Below are 22,680 nucleotides of genomic sequence, written 5' to 3'. Positions count from 1 at the left end.
TGTCCCTTGCTTTGTGTGCCATTTGTCTTCAAAGTTTGGTATAAATTATTTAGTGTAATCGTGCAATACTACTTTGTGTTTATAGTAGTTTGGGCCACTTATTTGTTACAAAAGGTAAATAATTAAGAAAATAGTGATTTTTTTTCATCAATTTTCATAATGACCAAAAATGTGATCCAGTATTTATTTTTCAAAATGTACTGTACATATTCTCACTAAAAATGTATGAAGATTCATCTTTCTTCCGGCTTTAATTTGATGTAAATACACAACAGATGATTCCTGGGAGCTACATGTATTAAAATATAATTATATATCAACCATCTTTACAGCATCACCCTTTGCAGACAGAACAAGATTTAGAGATCAGAAGTTTCAAACAGCACAATTTAACATATTACGTACAGTCAGCACGTTAGCCAAACATGGACAGGTTTTAGCACGTACAATTGATGAGGACAGCACACAAACTACCTTGCGGGCTACTACACTGCGGAATTCATTCAATTTGCTTATTTAATACAAATATCAATGGTTTTTGTTTTTACATATGATCACATGAATGTAAAATACAACCTAAGTATTAAAATGACCAGTGAATACTTTTACTTTCAAGTGTTGTTAAGTACTCTTCTTGTGATTGGTTATGGTCTGTAACACACACACTCCAACCCATTCCAGATTCAAATTTAGACACTTTTTGGAAGTTAACATGCGACCTGCATGGTTACAAATGGTACATTTTACACTTCAGTTTCAGCCAACTACCACGCCAATCTCAATAAAAACATAGCCATTCATTGTTTGGCATATTTGAAACATCTGTGCTTTCCCCGGTAGGACAAGCTAACATCTGTTATGAAAAACGTTTTAAACACATTTTGATAATATGGAAGATTGTTTAAAAAAAAAAAAAGACATTCGAATAGCATCAGTTCATTTCTCAATCACAAGCCAAAGCAGGCCTGCTGTTACAATTGACAAACACAACACCTCCATTACTGCAATGCTTTGTGCTCATATAAAATTTCATTTTTACTGCAACATTCCCAACTATGCAAAGGATCCTATGAACTGTAGTAATCTCACATGAAAAAAATGTACTTCGACTGGTTGTGTGAAATAATATTAAGAAAGACGATGTGAAATGGTTGGTGTCGTTTGTCATTAAACAGCAGTTATGGTAATGTGATGTCGGAAAAGACCATTTAGAAACTGTTAATTCAAGCAGTGCAATGAGGGGATCTTCCGCTTCCGAAAGATCTGAAGCCTATAAATAAGTGAAAATTATGGCTGAACAAATAAAAGAATTACTTCCACCATTGTCCGTAGTATATTTTTTGCCTTTCATCTTTTTTACTACAGGAGGAAGCACAATCATGAAAATAGGCATCAGTCTTTCTTTTGTCAGAGAATGTTTGATGTTCGCTATACATTCCAGTTGATTTCACACCGTATATATCCAAGATATTACCAGTTAAAGTTGATGCCAAGTATGGTTTTTGTATCTCTACTTTCAAACATAGTTATGTTTCTTTTCACACTCTTGTTCCCGACTGATGACACCACTTGCAGATTGCTATTGTTAACCCATTTTTTTTTTTGTATTTAATCATACAATCTTGTGGATACTTGTGCACTCCACACATTTATTTTGTATTATGAAAATAAATTATTTGCGTGCATCATCATTGATAAAAGCGACCCCATTGGGCACACAAGTGATCTATTAAAAGATTACTCTACTTCACATTAGTTTACCTGAGCAACTACACCACCTTAGTACTGTACTGTACTGCTTCCAAAATGCACACAAACATTTCCCACACTAGGATGCACAACACTGGCCTAACATTGACGTGAGCTGCAGCTACAGGTGGACTCTAACCAAGTTGGTCAGCCTACCAAATAAATTAACTGACAGCCCAGCCGGAATCATGACAGAAGCAACTAAGCATTTTTGACTGAAGCTGTTAGATAAAAACAATAGATCTGCACTCCATTTTCAAATAACCTTTAACAGAATCAGGAAGAAATCATTCAAAAGCCTACCCTGGCATTTCACGTTGGCAAATTCATGTCAACATCCAGAAAGAGGAAGAACAAGTCTAAAACTAAGAAAGCTTTCTCAGAGCAAAGGGCACTGAAACTCCTGCATCAAGTCCAACAGCAGCGCAATGCGACGAGTCCATGACCAGATGAGAAAGGCTCAGTTTCCTGTGTGATGCCACATCAGTCCCGAGATTCAAAAAGCCAAGGAGTGTGATATCGGGACTGCAGTCACTCATTGACGTCCCAGATTTCAGACAGCAGCGGGGGAAGCTTCTTGTCCTGAAGGCGAAGGGCAAAAACCTGCTCGGAATGCACGCTGCTCAGTGTACGAAGGCTCACCAGCTTCATCAGCATGCGTGGGAACATCAAGTGGTCCTGAAGAACAAATTTAACAAAGTTAACCGGTTAATTCCTTTGATTGAAAATGTTAAAACATGTGTAGGGCCGTGACTCGGATTCTCACAGTTTCATTCATTGTCCTCCATCAAGATGGATGACTCTAAACAAAGTACTGTCCCGCTTCATTATTACAACGACTGACATAAAATAGTTGCACAATGCTGGAAAGAGCTTTCATTTCACAAAGCACTTTCTTCATAAAGTACCACAAAAGGGAAAAGCATGCATTAGTAAAGGCAAGGATTCCTCTGAAAGTTCTTTGGGAACCAACTGTGACACCCAGGTTTTAAGTTCACATCTGACAAACTTACCCATTGATCACAAAAACATGGTTGTCGTTACTAGTAGCCCTGGGAGTATTTGACGGCAGCCCAAGGGGTATTTGAACAGTGATGAGCAATGATTAAGACAGTAAAAAAGTCAGATACTGATGCCTTGCCCCTAACCAAAAATGTTTTTTGGGGGTTTGGGGGCTGAGGAAAAAAAATAAATATATATATATATATATATATATATATATATATATATATATATATATATATACAGGGCTCTACATTAAAAACAAAAATGACTTGCTCATGGGGAATCCTTAAGGTGAGAACTACTTGCCCGAACTTGCCCCATGTAAAATGAAAAGACTGCCATAATGATATCATATATCAATATATGCTGATAATTCATCAGATAATAGTACTGATTCATTGTATTTGGAGGAATGTCTGAAAAATTGTGGAGATGTATGTTAACATGGCATGCCATACTACCTTACACATGGTAGTCGTAGTAAGCAGTGATATTTAGAAGTTGTGCACCACAATGAAACATTATTGAATAGACACATTTGTGTACTAGTAAAGTGTTTTTAATCCAGAAAAAAATGCTCAATGGTCAAACAATAATTTGTGAAGCAAAGGTGAGAAAAATCCACAGAGAAACGGAAGCGCTAGATTTTGTAGCTTGTGCAAAATCAGCACTTGGTATTGGATCTAATGGGTGGTGTTTCATTGTGACCACTTCAAATTGTCACAGCAATGTGATTCACTCACCTGTGCCATCATTTGATTTGCTGCCGCTAATAAAATACTTGTTTAGGAGGCACTGCTTCATCACTTTTTGCTGTTTTCCTTCACAAGTTGTTGAAGAATTAGACCATGTTGGCAGCGACGCCATGATAGATGTTTTCCTAGTCAAACCATTGCTGATTGGTTGATCGCCAACAAGAACGGGTTTAGGTAAAACGCGGACTGTGGACTGCGGACCGCGGTCTAAATAAACGATTCTGATTGGTCCATTTCAAGATTTGCAAGGATTGGTTTGCAAATTACCACCGGAATTACGTAGTCCGTGTTTTGCCAACACCCAACAAGAACCGCTTTTGCACTTGCCCCACGGGAATATCACTGATTGGATTTACTTGCCCCAATTTTGTTTTAACTTGCCCAGGGCCATCGGTACATCGTTATTGTCGAGCCCTGATATATATATCTGCATGGGTGAGTGTTGGTGACATAAGCAAGACTACAACGTGACATTATTGCTTAGCATTGATGCAGCAGATGTCTTTGTCGTAATAATGCACTTCCTGTTTTCTTTTGTCGAAATGGCAACCGCATTTGAGGCCAATACACCAGAGGAGTGTTGAAAACCTTGCTACTGTAAATTTTGCCTCTGTAACAGACGGCTTTGTCTTTTTTCGGTGTAATGACGCGTGTGTCGCTTCTGCACCACCAAACCAATATAATCATAAGTTACTCCCAGTCATGACCTCATGTGCTTGTTTTGATGACGACAACAAGATCACAAGATCATGTTGACACACAATGTGTAAGAAGAGAAGCTGTTATGTAAACCAGCGGCCACTTACATTTGGTCTCTTTATCATGATGTAAGCACGCAGAGCGTCAACATATGGTTGCTGTAGCCTCTCCACAAGATCATGATCCTGCACATTTGGCCGATCTAAAAAAAGAAAGGAGTATATGATTCATGTCATCTGCTAAATACAATGATGGTTCTTATCTTTACTCAGATGGAAATTACCTGCTGAAAATATATTGATGGCAATGAGCAGAGCATACTCAGCTTCATCCAGTTGCAGGTCATTCATTCCTTTAGAAAACTCAAAGATGGGATTAATGAACTCAAACTGAAGGCCTGTTGAGAAGAAAGGGACAAGACACAAATGTGGTGGTTTTTTTAACCAGTTCAAATTCATGTCTAAATAATAGTCTATACAAAGTTAAAATGACTGTGGGGGAAGCACATCGCTCAAAAAACAAAAGTCTCTATAAAGGTATCTAAGCATAAAGGATAGCATTTGCATTAAATAACATAAGGAATGGAAATGATTGCATACAGTGGTGATACATTTGTGATTCATTTATAGACTGTATGACAAGTAAACAATAGCAATTGAAGAAAGAGTCTTGGCCTACATTAAGCATTTTTAAGCATAATAATGCCTATATAAACTAAAATACAAATACAGTTTAAGGGATTAAGGAACTAGGGAATAAGGGACTGCAGTCTGGCTACGAGGTGTCATTAGTATCACGCAGCAGTCTAGACTGATGGCAACAACAATTCTTTTTATTATTATCTTTTTCTTTTATTATTATCTTTTATCATATCTTTTTATTGAGTTATCTCCCGATAGGCACCATAATAGTAATAATTCTAATCATTCATTCATTTTCTACCGCTTATCCTCACAAGGGTCGCGGGGGTGCTGGTGCCTATCCCAGCTGTCTTGGGGCAAGAAGCGGGGTACACCCTGGACTGGTGGCCAGCCAATCACAGGGCACATATAGACAAACAACCATTCACACTCACATTCATACCTATGGACAATTTGGAGTGGCCAATTAACCTAGCATGTTTTTGGAATGTGGGAGGAAACCGGAGTACCCGGAGAAAACCCACGCATGCACGGGGAGAACATGCAAACTCCACACAGAGATGGCCAAGGGTGGGTAATTCTAATCATTATTATCTTAATCATCATAACAATACTGGGTAGTGTTGCGACCGTGCTCCAGCTAAAACTCAACTATGAATCCCCAACGTCACTTCCTGTCCACATGTTTATTGAAACACAAGTGAACCTTATTTTATTATTATATTATATCTTCTATACTGCATAGTATGAGTGTAAAGGTGACTATAGGGGTGTTATTTCAGGTCTAAAGGGCTCTAATAATTGTAACAAAATATTCAAATTACTAATATTGAATGCTATTTTGCGGAAATTCAATTATCGTGATCGGGTCTGGACCCAATTACCAATTACGACCTAATACTTCTGTTTCACAATGTTCATAACCATCCACTAAAATGTACCTGCTTTTGCGAAATCCTCCTTATTATAGCTAAAATCCTTCAGAAATGTTATGCTCTCAATGGCAGGGTTGTATCGACGAGATGTCTCCAGCAGCATAATCTGATGAAGAGACAAAGACATGAAATATTCCAACAGCAGTCATGTAAATATAGTCAACATATACAAGTAAGGTACAACTGATTAAACATGATAGAGAAGAAGAATTGAACAGAATTCTTCGATAAAATGCTAAAGGTGCTATGAATTGTGAAAAGTGCTTACTTCATATTTAAAATGTGTTTGTCACGAGCAAATGATTATAGACTTTGAATCAACATTATCATATGAAAATAGAAACAAACAAACTTCTATGGTTGACGTCTTCAACAGAGCAATCTGGTCCTCTCTTGTGAGCTCAAGAAATCCAGGGAGCTGCTTGGCAAAATCCACTATCTCCTGGACTGACATGATGGCGAGCTCAGTGAAGTGGGCGAAACGCTGCTGACGCACTTCTCGATTCTGTAGATCCTGATTCTGTGGCCACGGCTGTTTTTACACACAGAGGCAGTCACTATGATTAACCACACACCCACCATGCCTAAATAAATAGCGTTACTTCAGCATCACGTTGTTTATCATCTTATTTTTACCCGTTTGCCAATTTTATCTACATAGCTGATTTGTTCCAAAAAAGGTAGTAAAAAGGTACCTCTTAAAGGGATTAACATACACTATATACTGTACAGTATAATGACAAAGATGAAAGAAACAATTGTGTGCTTCTTCTTCAGAAATGAGTGTTTTTTCTGTTTGCTGCAGCCACCATATCTTAAGCATCGTGGAGAACCTGAGCAGAAAAAAATAAATTGCAGCATTTAAATGCCGACATATTTATATACCGTCACTTTCGGTCGATCGAGGAAGGATCTTTTGTTGCATTGCTTCTGCATAGCCACCAGTTTTTCAATCATTTCCTGCTGCTGTGGATCCAGTGAAGCTGCTTCCTGTGGAGGAGTGGGAGTGACCACTGTAGACGAACGCGCCGTTTCCTCATCCTGCTGCTTTTTCATCTTCTTTAGTCTGATTTGCTCTTCAGAAAGAACACCTATGTAACAAAGAGGATGTAGTTTGAAAAAAAAACAAAAAAAAACAGACAATGACTTGTATGTGCTTCAGACAAATGTGGAACATAAACACTCACACTGCTCTAGCATGCCTGCCTCGCGACACTTGCGTAGGCGGCATTGCTGGCACTTGCGTCGCATGTACATATCCATTTCACAGCGTCCGTTGTTCTTGCAGGAGTACTGGGCACTTTTAATGACACTGCGTCGAAAAAAGCCCTTGCAGCCCTCACAGCTTAGTACGTTGTAGTGGAAACCGGAGGCCTTGTCACCACATACACTGCACACCTCGTTCCCCAGCATTTTAGGGGCAGGACCCTTCTTTCTCTTGACTGGCTGACCATCTACGCAATAGTGGAAAGAAAGAGGGGATAAAGCAGTTCATTTTCTACGCTTTAAATGCTGAAACTGTGGTAAAGATGAAAATCCCAGAAAAAGATATACGCCTGTGAAGTACTACGGATATGTGACATTGATGCATTTGAACCTTGTCTTTTTTTTTCCTGACTGTCAAATGAGAATAGTTTAGAGCACCGCAGTGAAGCAACACTGTGACTTCTCACTCGTGGAAATGAAGACTATACTGGACATTTGATAGCAACAACTTCCAAAAAACGTGGCTGCACTGTGGTTAGCGTGGTTAGAGTGGTTAGCGCGCAGGCCTCACAGCTAGGAGACCCGACTTCAATTCCACCATCGGCATTTCTGTGTGGCATTTGCATGTTCTCCCCGTGCATGCGTGGGTTTTTCCAGGGGAAATCTACGGTTTCCTCCCACATTCCAAAAACTAGGTTAATTGGCGACTCCAAATTGTCCATAGGTATGAATGTGAGTCCAGGGTGTACCCCGCCTCTCGCCTGAAGACAGCTGGGGTAGGCTCCAGCACCCTCGCTACTGTGAGGATACGTGAATGAATGAACTTCAAAAACCAAGGCCATGAAGAAACGGATCCTGGCTTTTACAGAGGACCAAATCAGTATTATAATATTAAGTTCCATGTGTCCCATTTCTCTGAGTATTTATTTTGAGTATGGCACCAATCAGGATAGCCTTACATTATGTAACGACAACACAGACTATACTAGTCTGTATTCTATTATATTGTAAATATTATCAAGTTTCTAAAATCCATCTTTAAAATAGGAAATTGCTGCTGTGTCTACTAGTGGGCCAATTGAAGCACTTCATTGTTTTTCTTAAGACCTTGGATTAATAACAAGTCTCGACAAGATGTTTTGTGTAACCCAGCAACTTAAGCACATAAGGTTTAAAATGAATACTTCAAAGAACTCACACAAGATATGATAATTATATTAATACAATATGTAGAAGAGTATATTTTCTTTTCACCTATGCTGGAAGATGTGTCACCCACTGCTGGATCAGGTTTGATGTCACTTGGATCTACTAACAAAGGGCTGTTCATCCCAGTCATGGCGGGGCCATTCTGAGGAGGTGCACGAAAGTCATCTGGCTGCGACAAGTCGCTCAGGGATAGCAGACTTCCACGCTTCATTCTGGTGCTGCCATTGCTCTCCTCAACCATGCAGTCCAGCTGCAGCTCTGCAGCACTGTCAAACACTTTACTCTCATCTGAACAAGTGGGACACAAAATAACTCACATATTTTTCCATGAAATATATATTTTGCAAGACTGTTCATTGTGGCATTGAAGGAAGAGAAAAAAAAAGTTCCAAATCATATACAGATGCCTATATAATATATACATATACAACATATAATATAAATATACAGTATGCTTATAATTAGCACAACTGACAGTATATGTCACAAGGGATCATAATGTAATTTTATCTATGTCAAAGAATATATAATAGCTAATCAAATAAAAACACCTTACCTTGACCAACATCTGGGATATCAGTCACAGACAGCGTTGACATCTTCTACACAACAGGTTGTCATAACGAAACCAACGTGTACCTATGCAAAAAAAAAAAAAAAAACAACAACAACAATCAGACTCAATAATATATGGAGAGGATGGTTGGACATACTCAAGGACAAATAAATACTAACTAAGAAAAGTCTTGTCAGACGTGACCAAAATCAAACAAAATCATGCAAAGGGAAGCATTGTGTACATTCTGATCATGCCTCCCATGTTAACGTCTACTAAACGTTATCACCTCCGTTAGTCCTTCAGCAGCAATGTATTCAGCAGTCACATTCATAGCCTCATAGACTGGAAAGGAGATGGATCGCAAAGTGGAAATTCCAAGCAGGAGTGAAAAGGTACTAACCCAAATTAAAGAAAAGAATGGCGGGCGCAGGGGGTGACCTGTTTGGCCCGCGACCTAAAGTCAGTTTTGGGTATTTTGGCCCCCTGTGCGATTGAGTTTGACACCCCTGCAATGGTTGGGCAGACAGTACTCAATGGTGATGAATAGCATACACTCATGTGTGTTGTGTACAACACCAGCTGATGTGTTACTACACAGTACTGTAGTGGTGCAAGTCATCAATTATTATTAGAACGCTTTAAACCACAACACAAACCGAGCGCATCTTCACCCCGATTATAGGAAAAGGCCCGCAGAAAAGCAGAAATGAAAGTTTGTCATGTGCCACACACTGATGCATTCAGGAAATTCTTATCAGCAGACCCAGACACGATCTTTGCTGATCCTAACCGGTCTACACCTAAAGACATTAGGTTTCAAATATAAAGAATTGGTTACACATTAAAAGGGTAAAGAGACAAAAACAATTAAATTGCAGCAGCTCATCTACTTTAAATTGTAACAATTCTCATACTAATGAGACAAATACTTAAACATCCTTTAACATCCTGTCTACTCAATACAATTAGTAACAGTGTAGAATCTTCTGCTTATAAAATATAAACAGCAATAAATGATGATGTTTGGACCAATTTCTAGTTTCCTATGCTGCCGAATAGGAGTTGAACGTCTCAGAACAGCAGGGACAGTTGTTGAAGTATGTTCTCTGTCTGTGGGACAAGATGTTATATTTGTAATGTTACAAATGCTTGAACTGAACAAATTGGCAAAACCTCTACACAGAGAGGTCTGAGATTCAAAGCTTGAGCCACCTGGCCGTAGGATGTGCTAACCACATGCGCTACATGCGGAAAAAGAAATCTGAAAAAGCATGAAAGATCAGGACCTGCTTTTTTTTAATAGACAAAGTGATTGTAGACCGGCCTTACCTCTGATGTTGATGTCTTATTTATTGCCTCGCACACAGTCCATATCCTCAGTCAATATTATTGTGCCAATGGAGGACTGATGTCGCTCGAGGGTGCCAAAGGCTGTCTGACTTATTGGCCCCAAGTGTATTGACTTGATATCTTGAGGAGAGTGAAAGTCGGGGAGAAGATGAATCCCTTCCTACAATGCTCTATGGGAGGCAAGAGGGAAAACAGAGGGCGAGAGAAAGGGGAGGGAACATAAGAGGTTACTATTGGTCGCCTGCATGGCTCTCTCAATCCCCAGCAGTGGTCCAGTCCTTTCCTGTTTGAGTAATCTATTTTACGCAGACAACCTCATAACATAGCAGGCAACAAGTGATGAACACAAATTCTACCAACTTGTTTCACACTCACATGCCTGAAATGCTGTTCTTTTTAACAAAGACACACCTGAAAAAAGTGTTTTTGTTGTACACAATACCTTTGTTAACCAATATGGTAGTTTTATTGGTCAAACTCTGAGTTTTTGCTATTAAAGCTTTCTACTGCCTGTGACCTCGTGTCATTCCCACCCTGGTATTTCTGTTCAAGTCCAATGTCCGCCGCATCTTATCGGTCAGTCACCTTTTGTTTTCATAGACTGCTACAAATTAATCATTTAAAAAAAATAAAAAATTTAAACAGTATTTAAATGTAAAACATAATGAGAGGCTATTACGCGTCATACACAATTCAGTGTAGCCTACTGGTCTCTATTACCACAGGTACCTGAATATGATGTAAATATTTGGGAATACTAACCACTGTGTGCATTGCTGCTTGTTTTTTGGAGGTGAATGTCAATGAAAAGTCATTTCCAGGCAGTTGTTTGATCAATAAATGCCGTAAAATAGTGGAAGACATGACTATTGTTTCAGTCCTTCAGTCATTACGTTAACTTTAAAATTCAATATTATTATTTACATACAGCTACAGTGGTGTGAAAAAGGGTTTCAGATCATCAAACTAATTTAAATATTAGTCAATGACAACACAACTGAATACACAATGCAGTTTTTAAATGAAACCTACATGGCCGTATGAGGAAAAAGTGATTGCCCCCCTGTTGGTGATGGTAGTGGGATCATCTGGGGCTGGATCTAGAACACTTATAATAAACAGGATGAAGGTGATCAACGGAACCATGAATTCTGCTGTCTACCAAAAACTTCTGAAGGAGAACATCTGTCTGTGACAAAAACTGCATTCCATGCTCAGTTGTGTTATTATTGACTAATGTTTGTTCGATGTTCTAAAACATTCATACGTGACATATGCAGGAGGCCATACGCCAGACAAGTGGTTAGCGTGCACGCCACACAGCAAGAAGATCGGTGTTTGATTGTCCGCTTGGGCATCTCTGTGTGGAGTTTGCATGCTTTCTCCGGTTAATTGGCGACTCCAAATTGTCCATAGGTATGAATGTGAGTGTGAATGACCCATGACCCTAATGAGGATAAGCAGCATAGAATATGAATGAATTAACATGCAGGAAAAAAATAATAAAAGAAATCGGGAAGGGTGCAAACACTTTTTCACACCGCTGTATGTGCACCCAATGACTCATTGCTGCATTTGTTCAATAGCAAAAACTTTAACATGAGTTGGAATTGATAGTCAGCATGACTGAGTGGATTTTCTTCTTTTTTTAAAAGTACACATGGGTGTCACCCTCTCCACTGAAGCAAAGTGGACCCCCATACTCAGCAACATCTTGGTGTGAAAGCGAAGAGTCAGGCCTTTCAAGAGGGCTTTCTGAGAAGAATCAAAGTTCCCACAAAATATACACACATGGAAGAAGAAGTACATGAGTGTTCCACACCCTTTCACACACTCTCAAATGTTTTCACTTCTTCTGCCCAGGGATCTCTCTGCCCAGGTTGACGTTGGGAAGCAGCAGGGTGTGAATATTTTTGAGATTTCAAAACTATTTCACGGGTTGCATGATCATTATCAGACCGTAACGTTCAAAAATAACACCAATAACCAACAATAAATCATGACGCTGAGATTATCCATACTGTACTGTAGGTGGGTTGGGCTGAGCAAATCAAACGATCCTTTTCTATGATGTGTTGCATCGGTCATACGGCCATAACCGTTTCAGAGGAAGACATTTTGTCAAATGTTTCAAATGTCCATTTTCGTGAGAGTCCGTGTTTAACAGGAAAGTCCATTTTTATTGGCCAACTCCGTGAATGCAGAAATCACAGGGCTTTACCTGTTACAGCAAGACAAATTTGGGCAATGACAAAAGTCACTGTCCATACAACCATTCACACTCACATTAAACACCAAACGACAATTTAGAGTCTCAGTTTAATCTTAACACAGTGTTTCCCATATATTCATTGACTTATGGTGGCCCGCCACAAATATCGTTGGACTGCCACAGATTGATTTGGTGCTAGCTGTTTGCCCTCATTCCCAAACACATTATGATGGGACTGTCTGTGCAGCTTGTCATTACAACTCCATACAGTAGATGGCATCGTGATTGTGCTTCTTAACAGACCTCACACGCACATATCACAACTGACTTGTTGTTCATCAATATAGTGGGATATAAGACATAGAATGGCATGTACCGTCTCTAAAATCACCACATACTTTATATGAAGCGCAGGAAACATCAAGATAAGGCACACAAGCATGTGTCTACCACTACACAAACTGAAACCAACAACCGGAAGCTTAATGTTGTGTTTTAAAAACGCTAGATAATGTTGTACATTTTCCAATGACAAATTAAAAAGCTCTGTTTTACTCAATCACACACAAACACTGACTTTTGCATCATGATCAATTGTGTAAATTATGTGCCCAGTGCTCCGAACACTTATTTATAAGTCGACCTAATAAGCCTCAATATGATTTATTATACAAATAATTGCTTACACATAATTTTGATGAGCAGGTTTTGAAATTCTGTGAAAAACAAAACACATCAAACCAAACAAGCACACTGTAGTTAACAATACAATGTAGCCCGTCATTGCCTACTAGCTATTGATTTAAATTTAGTTGAAGTTAATACATGACATATTTATTTTGGTCACTTTGTTAATAGAAATATTCTACATTTTTTCACTACTGGCGTTGTTTCGCAACCGATTAGACAGCAACCAGGGCCCCCATAGATGACGAACTGGCAAACTCAAACAGGTTATACGTGCTTTGCGGGCTAATAACAACAGCAAAGTTTGCATTTTGAACACATGTTTACTGATAACATTAGCCAAGTTATAGAAGTTAAGCCGTCTTGACAATGAACAAAAAACGGACGGTACCTGTTAGCTTTATTGTAGGGCATAAAAGCAATTGTAAATATAACCGCTGTCTGTGTGGCTGTTGATGATTGTGACACTGATGTCAATATATTGTGTAACATTTGTCTAAAAAGGATACACTACCCGAGCGCGATTAGCTTGATGGGTAATCTAAACAAGGCCAATATCTGTGCGTTCCCTCTTAACAAGTTCAACTTGGCAAACTTCGTGCTCCAGATGTAAGAACGAAGGGCAGATGTGACAAAAGGTACAGTGTGTGAACTTGCCTGATAGTTTGCGAGTTTGTCGGCTCTTTTATTGAGGTTATTCCACGCGTTTGCTTACTGACAGCGGCTTTGACAACCAAAGCTAACTGTTTAGCATGCTAGCTAGCCAGCGTAGTTACGTCATATGATGCGGTGGTCCAGACTCGACACAGGAAGTAGAGAAGACTTATGAATATTCATGAAGAAACGGCATCCAATCACATGGCTGCAAATGTGTATGCAATATTCAACATCTTTTAAAAGCGCCACATTTAATCGTGCCACTTTATCACCACACAAACAGATAATATTATAAAACTAAAATATTAATACATAATAAATAATTACAAATAATTAATAAAAACTAAAAGTGACGTCTAGTTAGAATGTCAACTTATGATACACTCTCTCTTTGTACATAATTATGGTCCATAATTATATTAATAAAAAAAAGCAACAGCATTTTTCAAATCAAATGACAGCACCACAGAGTCGCCACTCGAGGGCACTGTTCCGTGGCGCACACCTTCATTTCGGCGAAAACCGGAAGAAGTCAAGGAATACCGGCGTCGCTTGTAAACTCCACAACAGACGTCTCTGCACATTCACATTTTTCTTGTGTTTTTTTGGAGTCTAAGGACACCATGCCGGTCGTTTGTGCGTCGACGGGCTGCAATAATAAGTTTGTGAAGGGGTCAGATATTAGATTTTATCGGTAAGTTTTAACTAGTGTAGTACATGTGTATTATTTGACCATTGAAACGAACATTGCTTCACTATTAGCTTTGATACTAAGTAAACAAAACATTAAGTTTCCACATACCTAGTCGCTATGAAAAGACATTTATAAGTAAGACGGAATCGTTTGTACCATTAATAGGGCACAAAGCTAACAACAGCTCCTGATGCCATAACAACACTTTATCTTCACTTGTGTTGCGTCTCTGTCAAGTTTAATAACGCCATAGCATGTGGTGTCCTATCCCAAATGAAATGTTTCTGTAAAACAGTATGTACAGCTACTGTATACACACGTGGACGGAAGTGTTGGTACCTTTTCATTAGAGAAGGAAACCTCCGCAATAATCACTGAAATAACATCGTTAGAAAAAAACTAACGATGCACACAAATGTACTGGACATTAATTAATGGAAATCATACACTGTTGTCCCTTCATTAGATGAGACACAACTGGGTTAGTAATCAGGTGGAGGTTTTCCCTGGAAAGGAGAGGAATGAAAATTAGCTGCAGCAAGACGGAAGTATATGTGTGTGTGTGTGAATGAGGGGGGCCCAAGTGGAAGAGTGAGGTTACAGGGAGAAGAGATACAGAAGGTGGAGAATGTTAAGTGCTTGGGGTCACCAATTCAGAACAATGGAGATTGTGAAAAGGAGGTGAAGAAGCGTGTGCAGGCAGGATGGAACGGGTGGAGAAAAGTGTCAGGCGTGATGTGTGATAGAAGAGTTTCAGCTAAAATGAAAGGAAAGGTATACAAAACTGTGGGGAGACCAGCCATGTTGTTTGGTCTGGAGACAGTGCCACTGAGGAAAAGACAGGAAGCTGAACTGGAGGTAGCAGAGATGAGGATGCTGAGGTTCACATTGGGAGTGACCAGGATGGATAGGATCAGGAACAAGTACATTACATGTTAGAGGCCTTGGAGATAAAGTCAGAGAGGCCAGACTGAGAAGGTGCATATCCAGAGGAGAGATAGTGAATATATTGGTAGAAGGATGCTGCCAGGTAGCAGGCGTAGTGGAAGACCAAAGAGGAGGTTTATGGGTGTAGTGAAGGAGGACATATGAGGGTAGTTGGTGTGAGAGAGACAGATGCGTAAGACAGGGTTGGATGGAAAGGGAAAGAAGAAGAAGACATCAGATCTTATGTTCACTAACACAACGGTGAAGTATGTAAAAGTAAGAACACCACTTTGTATGAAACATGGAGCAGGCTCAGTTATGCTATGGGACGGCTTTGCTACATGCATACAGCTTGAATCTGTGCATAATGAAATGCCATGACAGACAAGGCATTTTGCACTAAAATATGCTTGTTCTCAGTTGCAGATCACATGTCTTCAAACAGGCCAAAGACCCAAAACACACAGCTAAAAACATTCAAGAATTGCTAAAAACAAAATGTAGGGCTATTCTGAAGTGGCCTTTTATGTGCTGTGACTGAAAGGACCGGAAGCATGCCACTGAGACCTGTTCAATGACACCTGATGTAATATTCTATCTTTTAACATTTCTTATCAGGTTTCCACTGAGTAAACCTTCACTTTCCGTCAAATGGGTTCAGAGCCTGGGGTTGAAAAACTTTGTCCCAACAGCCAACACCTGCCTGTGTTCAGAGCATTTTGCACCGGACTGCTTCAGGGACTACAATGGAAAACAGTTCTTGAGGGAGGACGCAGTGCCGACAATGTTCACTCATGGGCAAGACTCTTCTAAGGTTTGAGTTCAAAACATCATATCATCTTTACTATAAGTTGATTCACTTGTGTAAATCCTTTTTGATAGATTGAACTACGGAAACGAGCCTCAATGACACATTCCAGGGACACAAGCGTCGCAAATCAAATTGCACAAACACTAGCAGAGAGAGACAGAGCAAGGGAGGCTGCCAATCTCCGCAGGGACAAAAGGAGCACAAGGGTGAGTATTATGTTGTTTCTGTTATACTGTATTTAAGTGGGACTTGTTATTACAAATTAGACTGAATCTCAATTCTGCCTCTTAGGCGTTCCTCTTTGTCTTACCCCTTGTCTTTTAAAACTGAGGGTCAAGGGGAAGAAGCCACTAAGAAATAGGACACCGCTTGATTCTCCGCTATCACCCTTCACCACTTAGTGGCTGTACACACGAAATAGAAATAACAATGTAACAAACTTTATAAACATCAATAACTGTTATAGTAGCCATAATAATAGAAATTAAGCCATCTTAGACATAAACAAGAAACGGTAGACTTACATGTTAGCATTGAAAACGTACTTCCTGGTAGCTATTATCTCATCAATGTAACATTACTGACACCTTTAGACCAGCGTAGAATACTACTCACGAGACTCACGATGCACTTCTATGTCTTTATTAAGAAGCATCGAGAACACATGCAGTGAACATTCACACAGGAGCTGCTGTCAGCCACTCACTATATTGCTACCTTGCCACTGACACTCAGCTAACAGGCAACTCTCAACCGCAGACGTCACACACGTCACTTCCCAGACGCCACTTCTTAAAGCCATTTTTGTGCTTGAAAGTGCTTCATTCAGGATATGAATATGTAAAATTAGCTGTATTTTCCACACTATAAATTTCTCAAAAATCGACAAGGCACCTTATTATCCGGTGCGCCTTATGTGTGCTCTGAGTTCCAAAATCTGTAAAAATGTGCTACTTCGATAAGCGCTCCACTTGATTGAGTGTTGGACCACCAAAGGGAAGTAATACTACGGTGGCAGCGATATTCAAACTGTGATATAGCGAATGACGACTACTGTAAATAAACCCGTACTTTTACTGACTGAAGTTTGGAGTCAATGGACATCACCCAATTTGACTTTCCTCCATGGAGGCTTTGTCAAGCCTTCACTTTAGCTGTCATTTCCACCACTTGTCGCTTCCATGTGAGTCTTGAATGCCAAGGTGTGTATTGTTGTCTACAGAATTTGGCTCTACAGTCATCCCTCGTTTATCGTGGTTAATTGGTTCCAAACCCGACAACGATAAGTGAATTTCCCCAAAGTACAATTCAATATTAAAAACTCAATATTTTTGTAGTTACAGATTAGAAAACATCTAACATTATTAAAGCCCCGTGGACATGAAATAACATGCCTATTATTCTTTGTTTACATCACATTGCACAGGCTATGGGATCACTGCAGGGACAACAGATGGCCGCCACTGGCATAGCAAGCTAGAGAGCTAACAAGTTGAGCTAACAAAGAAGTCCAAAGCATACCACTTCCACATGGAATGGGAGGAGAACCAATGTTGGCCATGGCATGTTGGCTTAGTAGCCAGTCTCCGTGCAGTTACTGTAATCTTGTAATCAGTCATGTCTCATAACATTACTGATGCCTAGTAGCCAGAAACTACACTACCGCTCAAAAGTTTGAGATCACTTGAAAATTTCTTTGTTTTCCAAAGAAAAACACATTTTCATGCATTTCACGAACATTTTTTCCATTTCACAAACATTATGATCCATTTCACAAACAATGAAAATGAATCAGATGATTTTCAAAGAAGGATGTACATTTTTGCATAGAGGCCAACTATCAACAACTGTCAGTCCTCTGCATCAATCTCCTGGTATGGCTGCTAATCCAAGTTCATCATTTTATAAGGCTAATAGATGATTAGAAAACCCATCTAAAAAATCTCTTACCATGCTGTTAAATACTCCCTTCAGAGAGCGGCACAAATTGGGTTTAACAAGGACAGAAAAAGTAGTGGGAGGCCCCGATGCACAACTGTGCAAGAAGACAAATATGTGAGAGTGTGTAGTTGGTCGTCACCTGGCAGCTGCACTAAATAGTAGCTGTCCAAACACCAGTGTCAGTATCAACAGATCAACGGTGAAGCGGCCACTTCAGGATGCTGGACTTCATGGCAGGATTGCCAGGAAAAAGCCATATCTCAGACTGGACAAAACTATTTCCAAGTGATCCCAAACTTTTGAGTGGTAGTGTACATATAACTTGTCTTTCAATATTTTCCAATGGTTCATATTCAACCACAAAACAGCCATACATTTTTTTAATTAATTATTTTCAGAAAAACCACGAGGAAGCTTTATTTGAACCTCAATATAGTGTGGGATGACTGTATGTCATATCATGTCATATCAGATAACAGTTCTCTGTGATGTGCTGTCGTTTTTACCCAATGCTGGAGGGAGTTAGTTTAGCTTTGCTGCAGCTGCTGTGCAGTTTATCACGAAGCTCTCTCTGGTCCAGCAAACTGTCAATAGGAAGTTGACTTTTTCAGTGCTTCGAAAGTAAAACAGCTGAATTTGTGTCTGCCCAGGAGAGGTCTGCTGCGATGTTTAACTTCATGAACAATTTTAGGGGGACTCTTGAGTTTATTTGGATAAGTTAGCGGTGTGTGATCAAGTCCCATTAATCCTATCTCTACCCCTTGTATCCACAATCTTGTCCTTTCAGTGACTACCCAAAAACTGGGTTGTCATTGACGTGTGCTGTCCAGTTGTAACTTGAAATGTCCTCCCAGTGTGCAGCTTCATCTGCTGTCTGTCATGAAACAGATGGCTGTCTTATGGCGTGATTCGCTGTAGGGGAAAAATGGCTGATGTGGCTTATTTTTGTTCCAGGGTGGACGTGGAGGGCGTGGTGGAAAACATCTGCCTGATAGGTGAGACCTTGTGGGTGTTGATAAATGGAAGCATTGTATCATCTCTGCCTCTCCACTGTGCTTGAAATATAAATGAATCCAACCCAGATCCAACTCCATGTGAACAACAATATACACAATTATATTGCTTTTGTGTGTTTCAGTCTGTTATACACGTGAGTTGCAAGTTAACATTTGAAAAAATCCAACCCAAGTTTGAAGTGAATTTGAGTAATAGCATGAGCGGCTAAGAGAAGGAAACAGATGGTTGTGTTCAAGATGGTTTCCTATTGTCACTTTGGATATTAATAGCGTGGTACAGCATTTAACCAAGGATGTTGCACTTAAATAATTCATGTTTCAAACCCAATCGAAAAGAGCGTCAGCTGGGCTGAAAACCTAATCGATCTTTTGTACAAACCTAATTTGATCAACGCATTGAAAAAAGCGTGATGATTGATTGTGAAGGAACTGACTGATGTCAATTTCTGTATCACGCAGGCAGAGTTTCGGAGGCAAGAGCAGAGTTTATGACGGCAAAGGTCGACTCTTATCCAATGGCAAGGACATGTGTGACTGTTTGGATGTGGACTGCATGGGCTGCTTCTATCCCTGCACCGAGTGCAGCTCACGCAAGTGTGGATTCGAGTGCCGATGTGACAGGAAGTGGCTTTACGAGCAGGTAGAAGTGGAGGGAGGAGAGATCATCCGCAACAAGTATGCCTTTTAGTTTAAGCCAAGTAAATATACAGCACATACGTACACTGGCCATCATCAAATAAGATCCAACACAGTGCAATTCACCACAATTAAGAATTGTTTTGATTGTCAGAGAGAGGTTTTTTTTGGGTTCATTAGAGTGTTTGTATTGGATCTTATCAGAGTAAGTGTATGTAATGTGGCTGACAAATGGAACAGGTGGATGAAAGGCTACATCACGATGCTGGCAGCCTAAACGTGTTCCTTCTGATATTTCATCGACATCCAACTGTTGAACTATGAAAGACTGCTTTTAATACTTGACTGCTGAACGCTCCTGCTCAAAGCTATGTGAGGTTTTTGTTTCCAGTCATTTAGGTTTGCGTTCCCTTGCTCTTGGTTTATATTCATGAAAAAGGGGTTTGTGTCAATCCATGTTAATAAACTTTATTTGTAATGTAACATGTTTCTACTGGTGATTTGATGGAACTTCTCTTCAGGCCACCACCTTTTTAGCATAGAAGTTTTGGAAGAAAGAACAAATACTACATTTGTGCACAATAACTTGTTCCCTTAGAATGAATGTAAATACACTTGGTTGTGAAATACACAGAAGCTGTTTTCATGTGGACTTCGATCTTTTTGGCAGGAAAAATATCAGTGTAGGTGTCACCCTCCGGTAAAGGAGCCAGGATCATAGATTCATCTATCAACTTGATAAAGCGTCCATCGAAAATATTGGCTGTTGCAGTCATTAGTAGGAAAAGAGCACAAACCTCCAGGGAACCGCTGGGTAAAAAAACACAATGCCATTAAAGGACACCAATGACCCAAACAAATCCTATCTCCTCTCATCCATCCAGCCTGGAGTATTCACAATCATTGCATCTTCAGCTGAAACTAATTAGCTTATGAACCTGAGTGTCTCCAGGTTGAATTGCATCTTGGATGGCGATGGTGTTCATGGTGTTTTACATAATATAATCACTGTGGAAGTCCACCGATCCAGCGTATAGTGACTTTCACATTTACATTCTACAATGAGAGTTCATTTCAAAATGTTTGTATGTAAATACATTTACATCAATGATAAATGTCACTTTGTGTCAGTCTGGTTATATTGAGCTGCAGCAGAGATATCACTTTGGGAACTAATGCTTATTACTCCCTTTTATCCGTGAATGTGTGAAAGCAGTACAGCTTATTTGCTTTGCTTTATACGTACGAGCTCCTATGGCCGGTCTACGTGCAAAAAACCTCAACCGCACGGAGGGCAGGCGTGTGCCGTGCTCATTTTTGAATCGTAAACTGGCCATGGTGTTGTTGTTTTTTTTTTTTTTTGTCATGTCAAACAAACTCTGAGGGTTCCTTGGGTTTTTTTCATATTGCCAGACAAACTTACACACTTTGTGCGTCTTTGTCCATTGTCTGAATTTGTATGTACATTTTTCATTTTGGGCAGTCCACCAATGGCAACACTACTAGTACAATGTAGTACATGTAAGAGCTACAATCTTTATTAAGTACATGATCCCACAAAAATATGTTTAACACTGTAAGCTATTTTACATGTGCTTTTTTGCAGTGTGATTTCCTTTCATAGGATTTTGTGACAAAAAATGACTTATGCAGGTTAGTAAGATCATATTGTGTTTTTGTTTCAATGATAAAACATCATTGATAAAACATTTTGTCGGGTTTTAAGGTTTCAAACTTTGTTCAGTGGCCTTTGAACGCAGCAGAGTAATGTGCATTGACAAGCTTTCTTTGACGCTGCTGTTTGTTGACCACTTGTATTTAATTACCAAATAAATGCCTGACGCAAGAAACCTCTACTTGTCAATACAGATATGTTTGTATTGAGTGGTGGACTCAGCTACACATGATAACCCGCATGGAAAACTCTCTATATCTTCCAGAAACTGCACCTACCCCAGCTGTATTTCCTTGGATTTCCAAAACGGTCTGCTTTAATTCATTACACCCATGGCCCGCTTACTCCACTGTGATGAGTCACACTCCCAAGCTTTTCCCAAAGACTTCCGGACTATTTCCGAAACCCTTTAGAGAGCTATTTGAAACGTGGTTACACCGGTAGCTCATGAGCTACTAGCTGGAGATCCATGACTTACCATGTATAAACTCAAAGAGTCGTTCGGAGGCCCGTGTTTGCTGAGTGTAGACAATCTTGACATCAGTAGTGGAAATGTGGTTGTTACACATTTTCTGCGGGACGAGCCATGTTTAAAATAAGGTTAAAATAAGGTCACTGAGTTTCTCCCCCACCTCCGTGGACGCAAAGTGTTTCCAACATTAATGCACCTTTTGCGGCGAGAGCACGCTGCTTCTGGCTTCAGAAACTGTTATATATTTTTACTTCATGTTCACAAAAACAGTCCTGTGTGAAATGCCGTTGAAAGATGAAAATATTTTTCTCTTGCTGGGAATCACCAACAGTCCAGGGTGTACCCCGCCTCTTGCCCGAAGACAGCTGGGATAGGCTCCAGCACCCCCCAGTAGGATAAGTGGTAGAAAATGAATGAATAAAGCACTAAATGTGCATTTCCAATAACACTTCCAGTAAGTGGCTTCTGGTCAGTAAGGATAATTCATAATGCCGCCTACAGAGAACATACTAACTCCTTATTTCTAAAATCACAAATACTTCAACTTGCTGATATAGTTCATCTTCAAACAGCTAAAATAATGCATCAGGCTAAAAATAAGCAATTAGCTAAAAATGTCATCCAATACTTCTCTACAAGAGAGGGGAAATATGATCTCAGGGAAGAAGTACATTTGAAACACTTCTATGCTAGGACTACGTTATGCTAGCCATAGCATTTCAGTATGTGGAATCAAACTATGGAATGGATTGAGTAAGGAAATCAAACAATGCACAACGATGAGCCAATTCAAGAAACAATACAAGCAGTTGATGTTTGCTAAATACAAGGATGAAGAGTCTTG

General features: G+C 39.7%; 2 protein-coding genes across 2 annotated transcripts; one reads left to right on the top strand and one right to left on the bottom strand.

Annotated features, from left to right (window-relative positions):
* Positions 1-170: 170 nt before the first annotated feature.
* nr1h3 (nuclear receptor subfamily 1, group H, member 3) lies at positions 171-13,460 on the bottom strand. The gene is made up of 11 exons (XM_058069465.1): positions 13,399-13,460; positions 10,088-10,278; positions 8,756-8,838; positions 8,245-8,487; positions 6,972-7,238; positions 6,670-6,875; positions 6,137-6,316; positions 5,791-5,890; positions 4,492-4,605; positions 4,316-4,410; positions 171-2,427 (listed from the first exon to the last, which is right to left on the bottom strand). The coding sequence occupies exons 3-11, from the start codon at positions 8,796-8,798 to the stop codon at positions 2,281-2,283; spliced, it is 1,395 nt and encodes a 464-aa protein (XP_057925448.1). The 5' UTR covers positions 8,799-8,838; positions 10,088-10,278; positions 13,399-13,460; the 3' UTR covers positions 171-2,280.
* Positions 13,461-14,162: 702 nt separating this feature from the next.
* Positions 14,163-21,523, top strand: arl14ep (ADP-ribosylation factor-like 14 effector protein). The gene is made up of 5 exons (XM_058069553.1): positions 14,163-14,358; positions 15,904-16,099; positions 16,168-16,302; positions 18,992-19,032; positions 19,513-21,523. Exons 1-5 carry the CDS (start codon positions 14,288-14,290, stop codon positions 19,739-19,741), a joined length of 672 nt encoding a protein of 223 aa, XP_057925536.1. The 5' UTR covers positions 14,163-14,287; the 3' UTR covers positions 19,742-21,523.
* The last annotated feature ends 1,157 nt before the right edge of the window (positions 21,524-22,680 follow it).

This window comes from Doryrhamphus excisus, chromosome 1, assembly GCF_030265055.1.
Source record: "Doryrhamphus excisus isolate RoL2022-K1 chromosome 1, RoL_Dexc_1.0, whole genome shotgun sequence".
NCBI classification, from domain to species: domain Eukaryota; kingdom Metazoa; phylum Chordata; class Actinopteri; order Syngnathiformes; family Syngnathidae; genus Doryrhamphus; species Doryrhamphus excisus.
The sequence above is the reverse complement of the archived record's forward strand: the minus strand, read 5'-3'. Positions and strand labels throughout refer to the sequence as shown.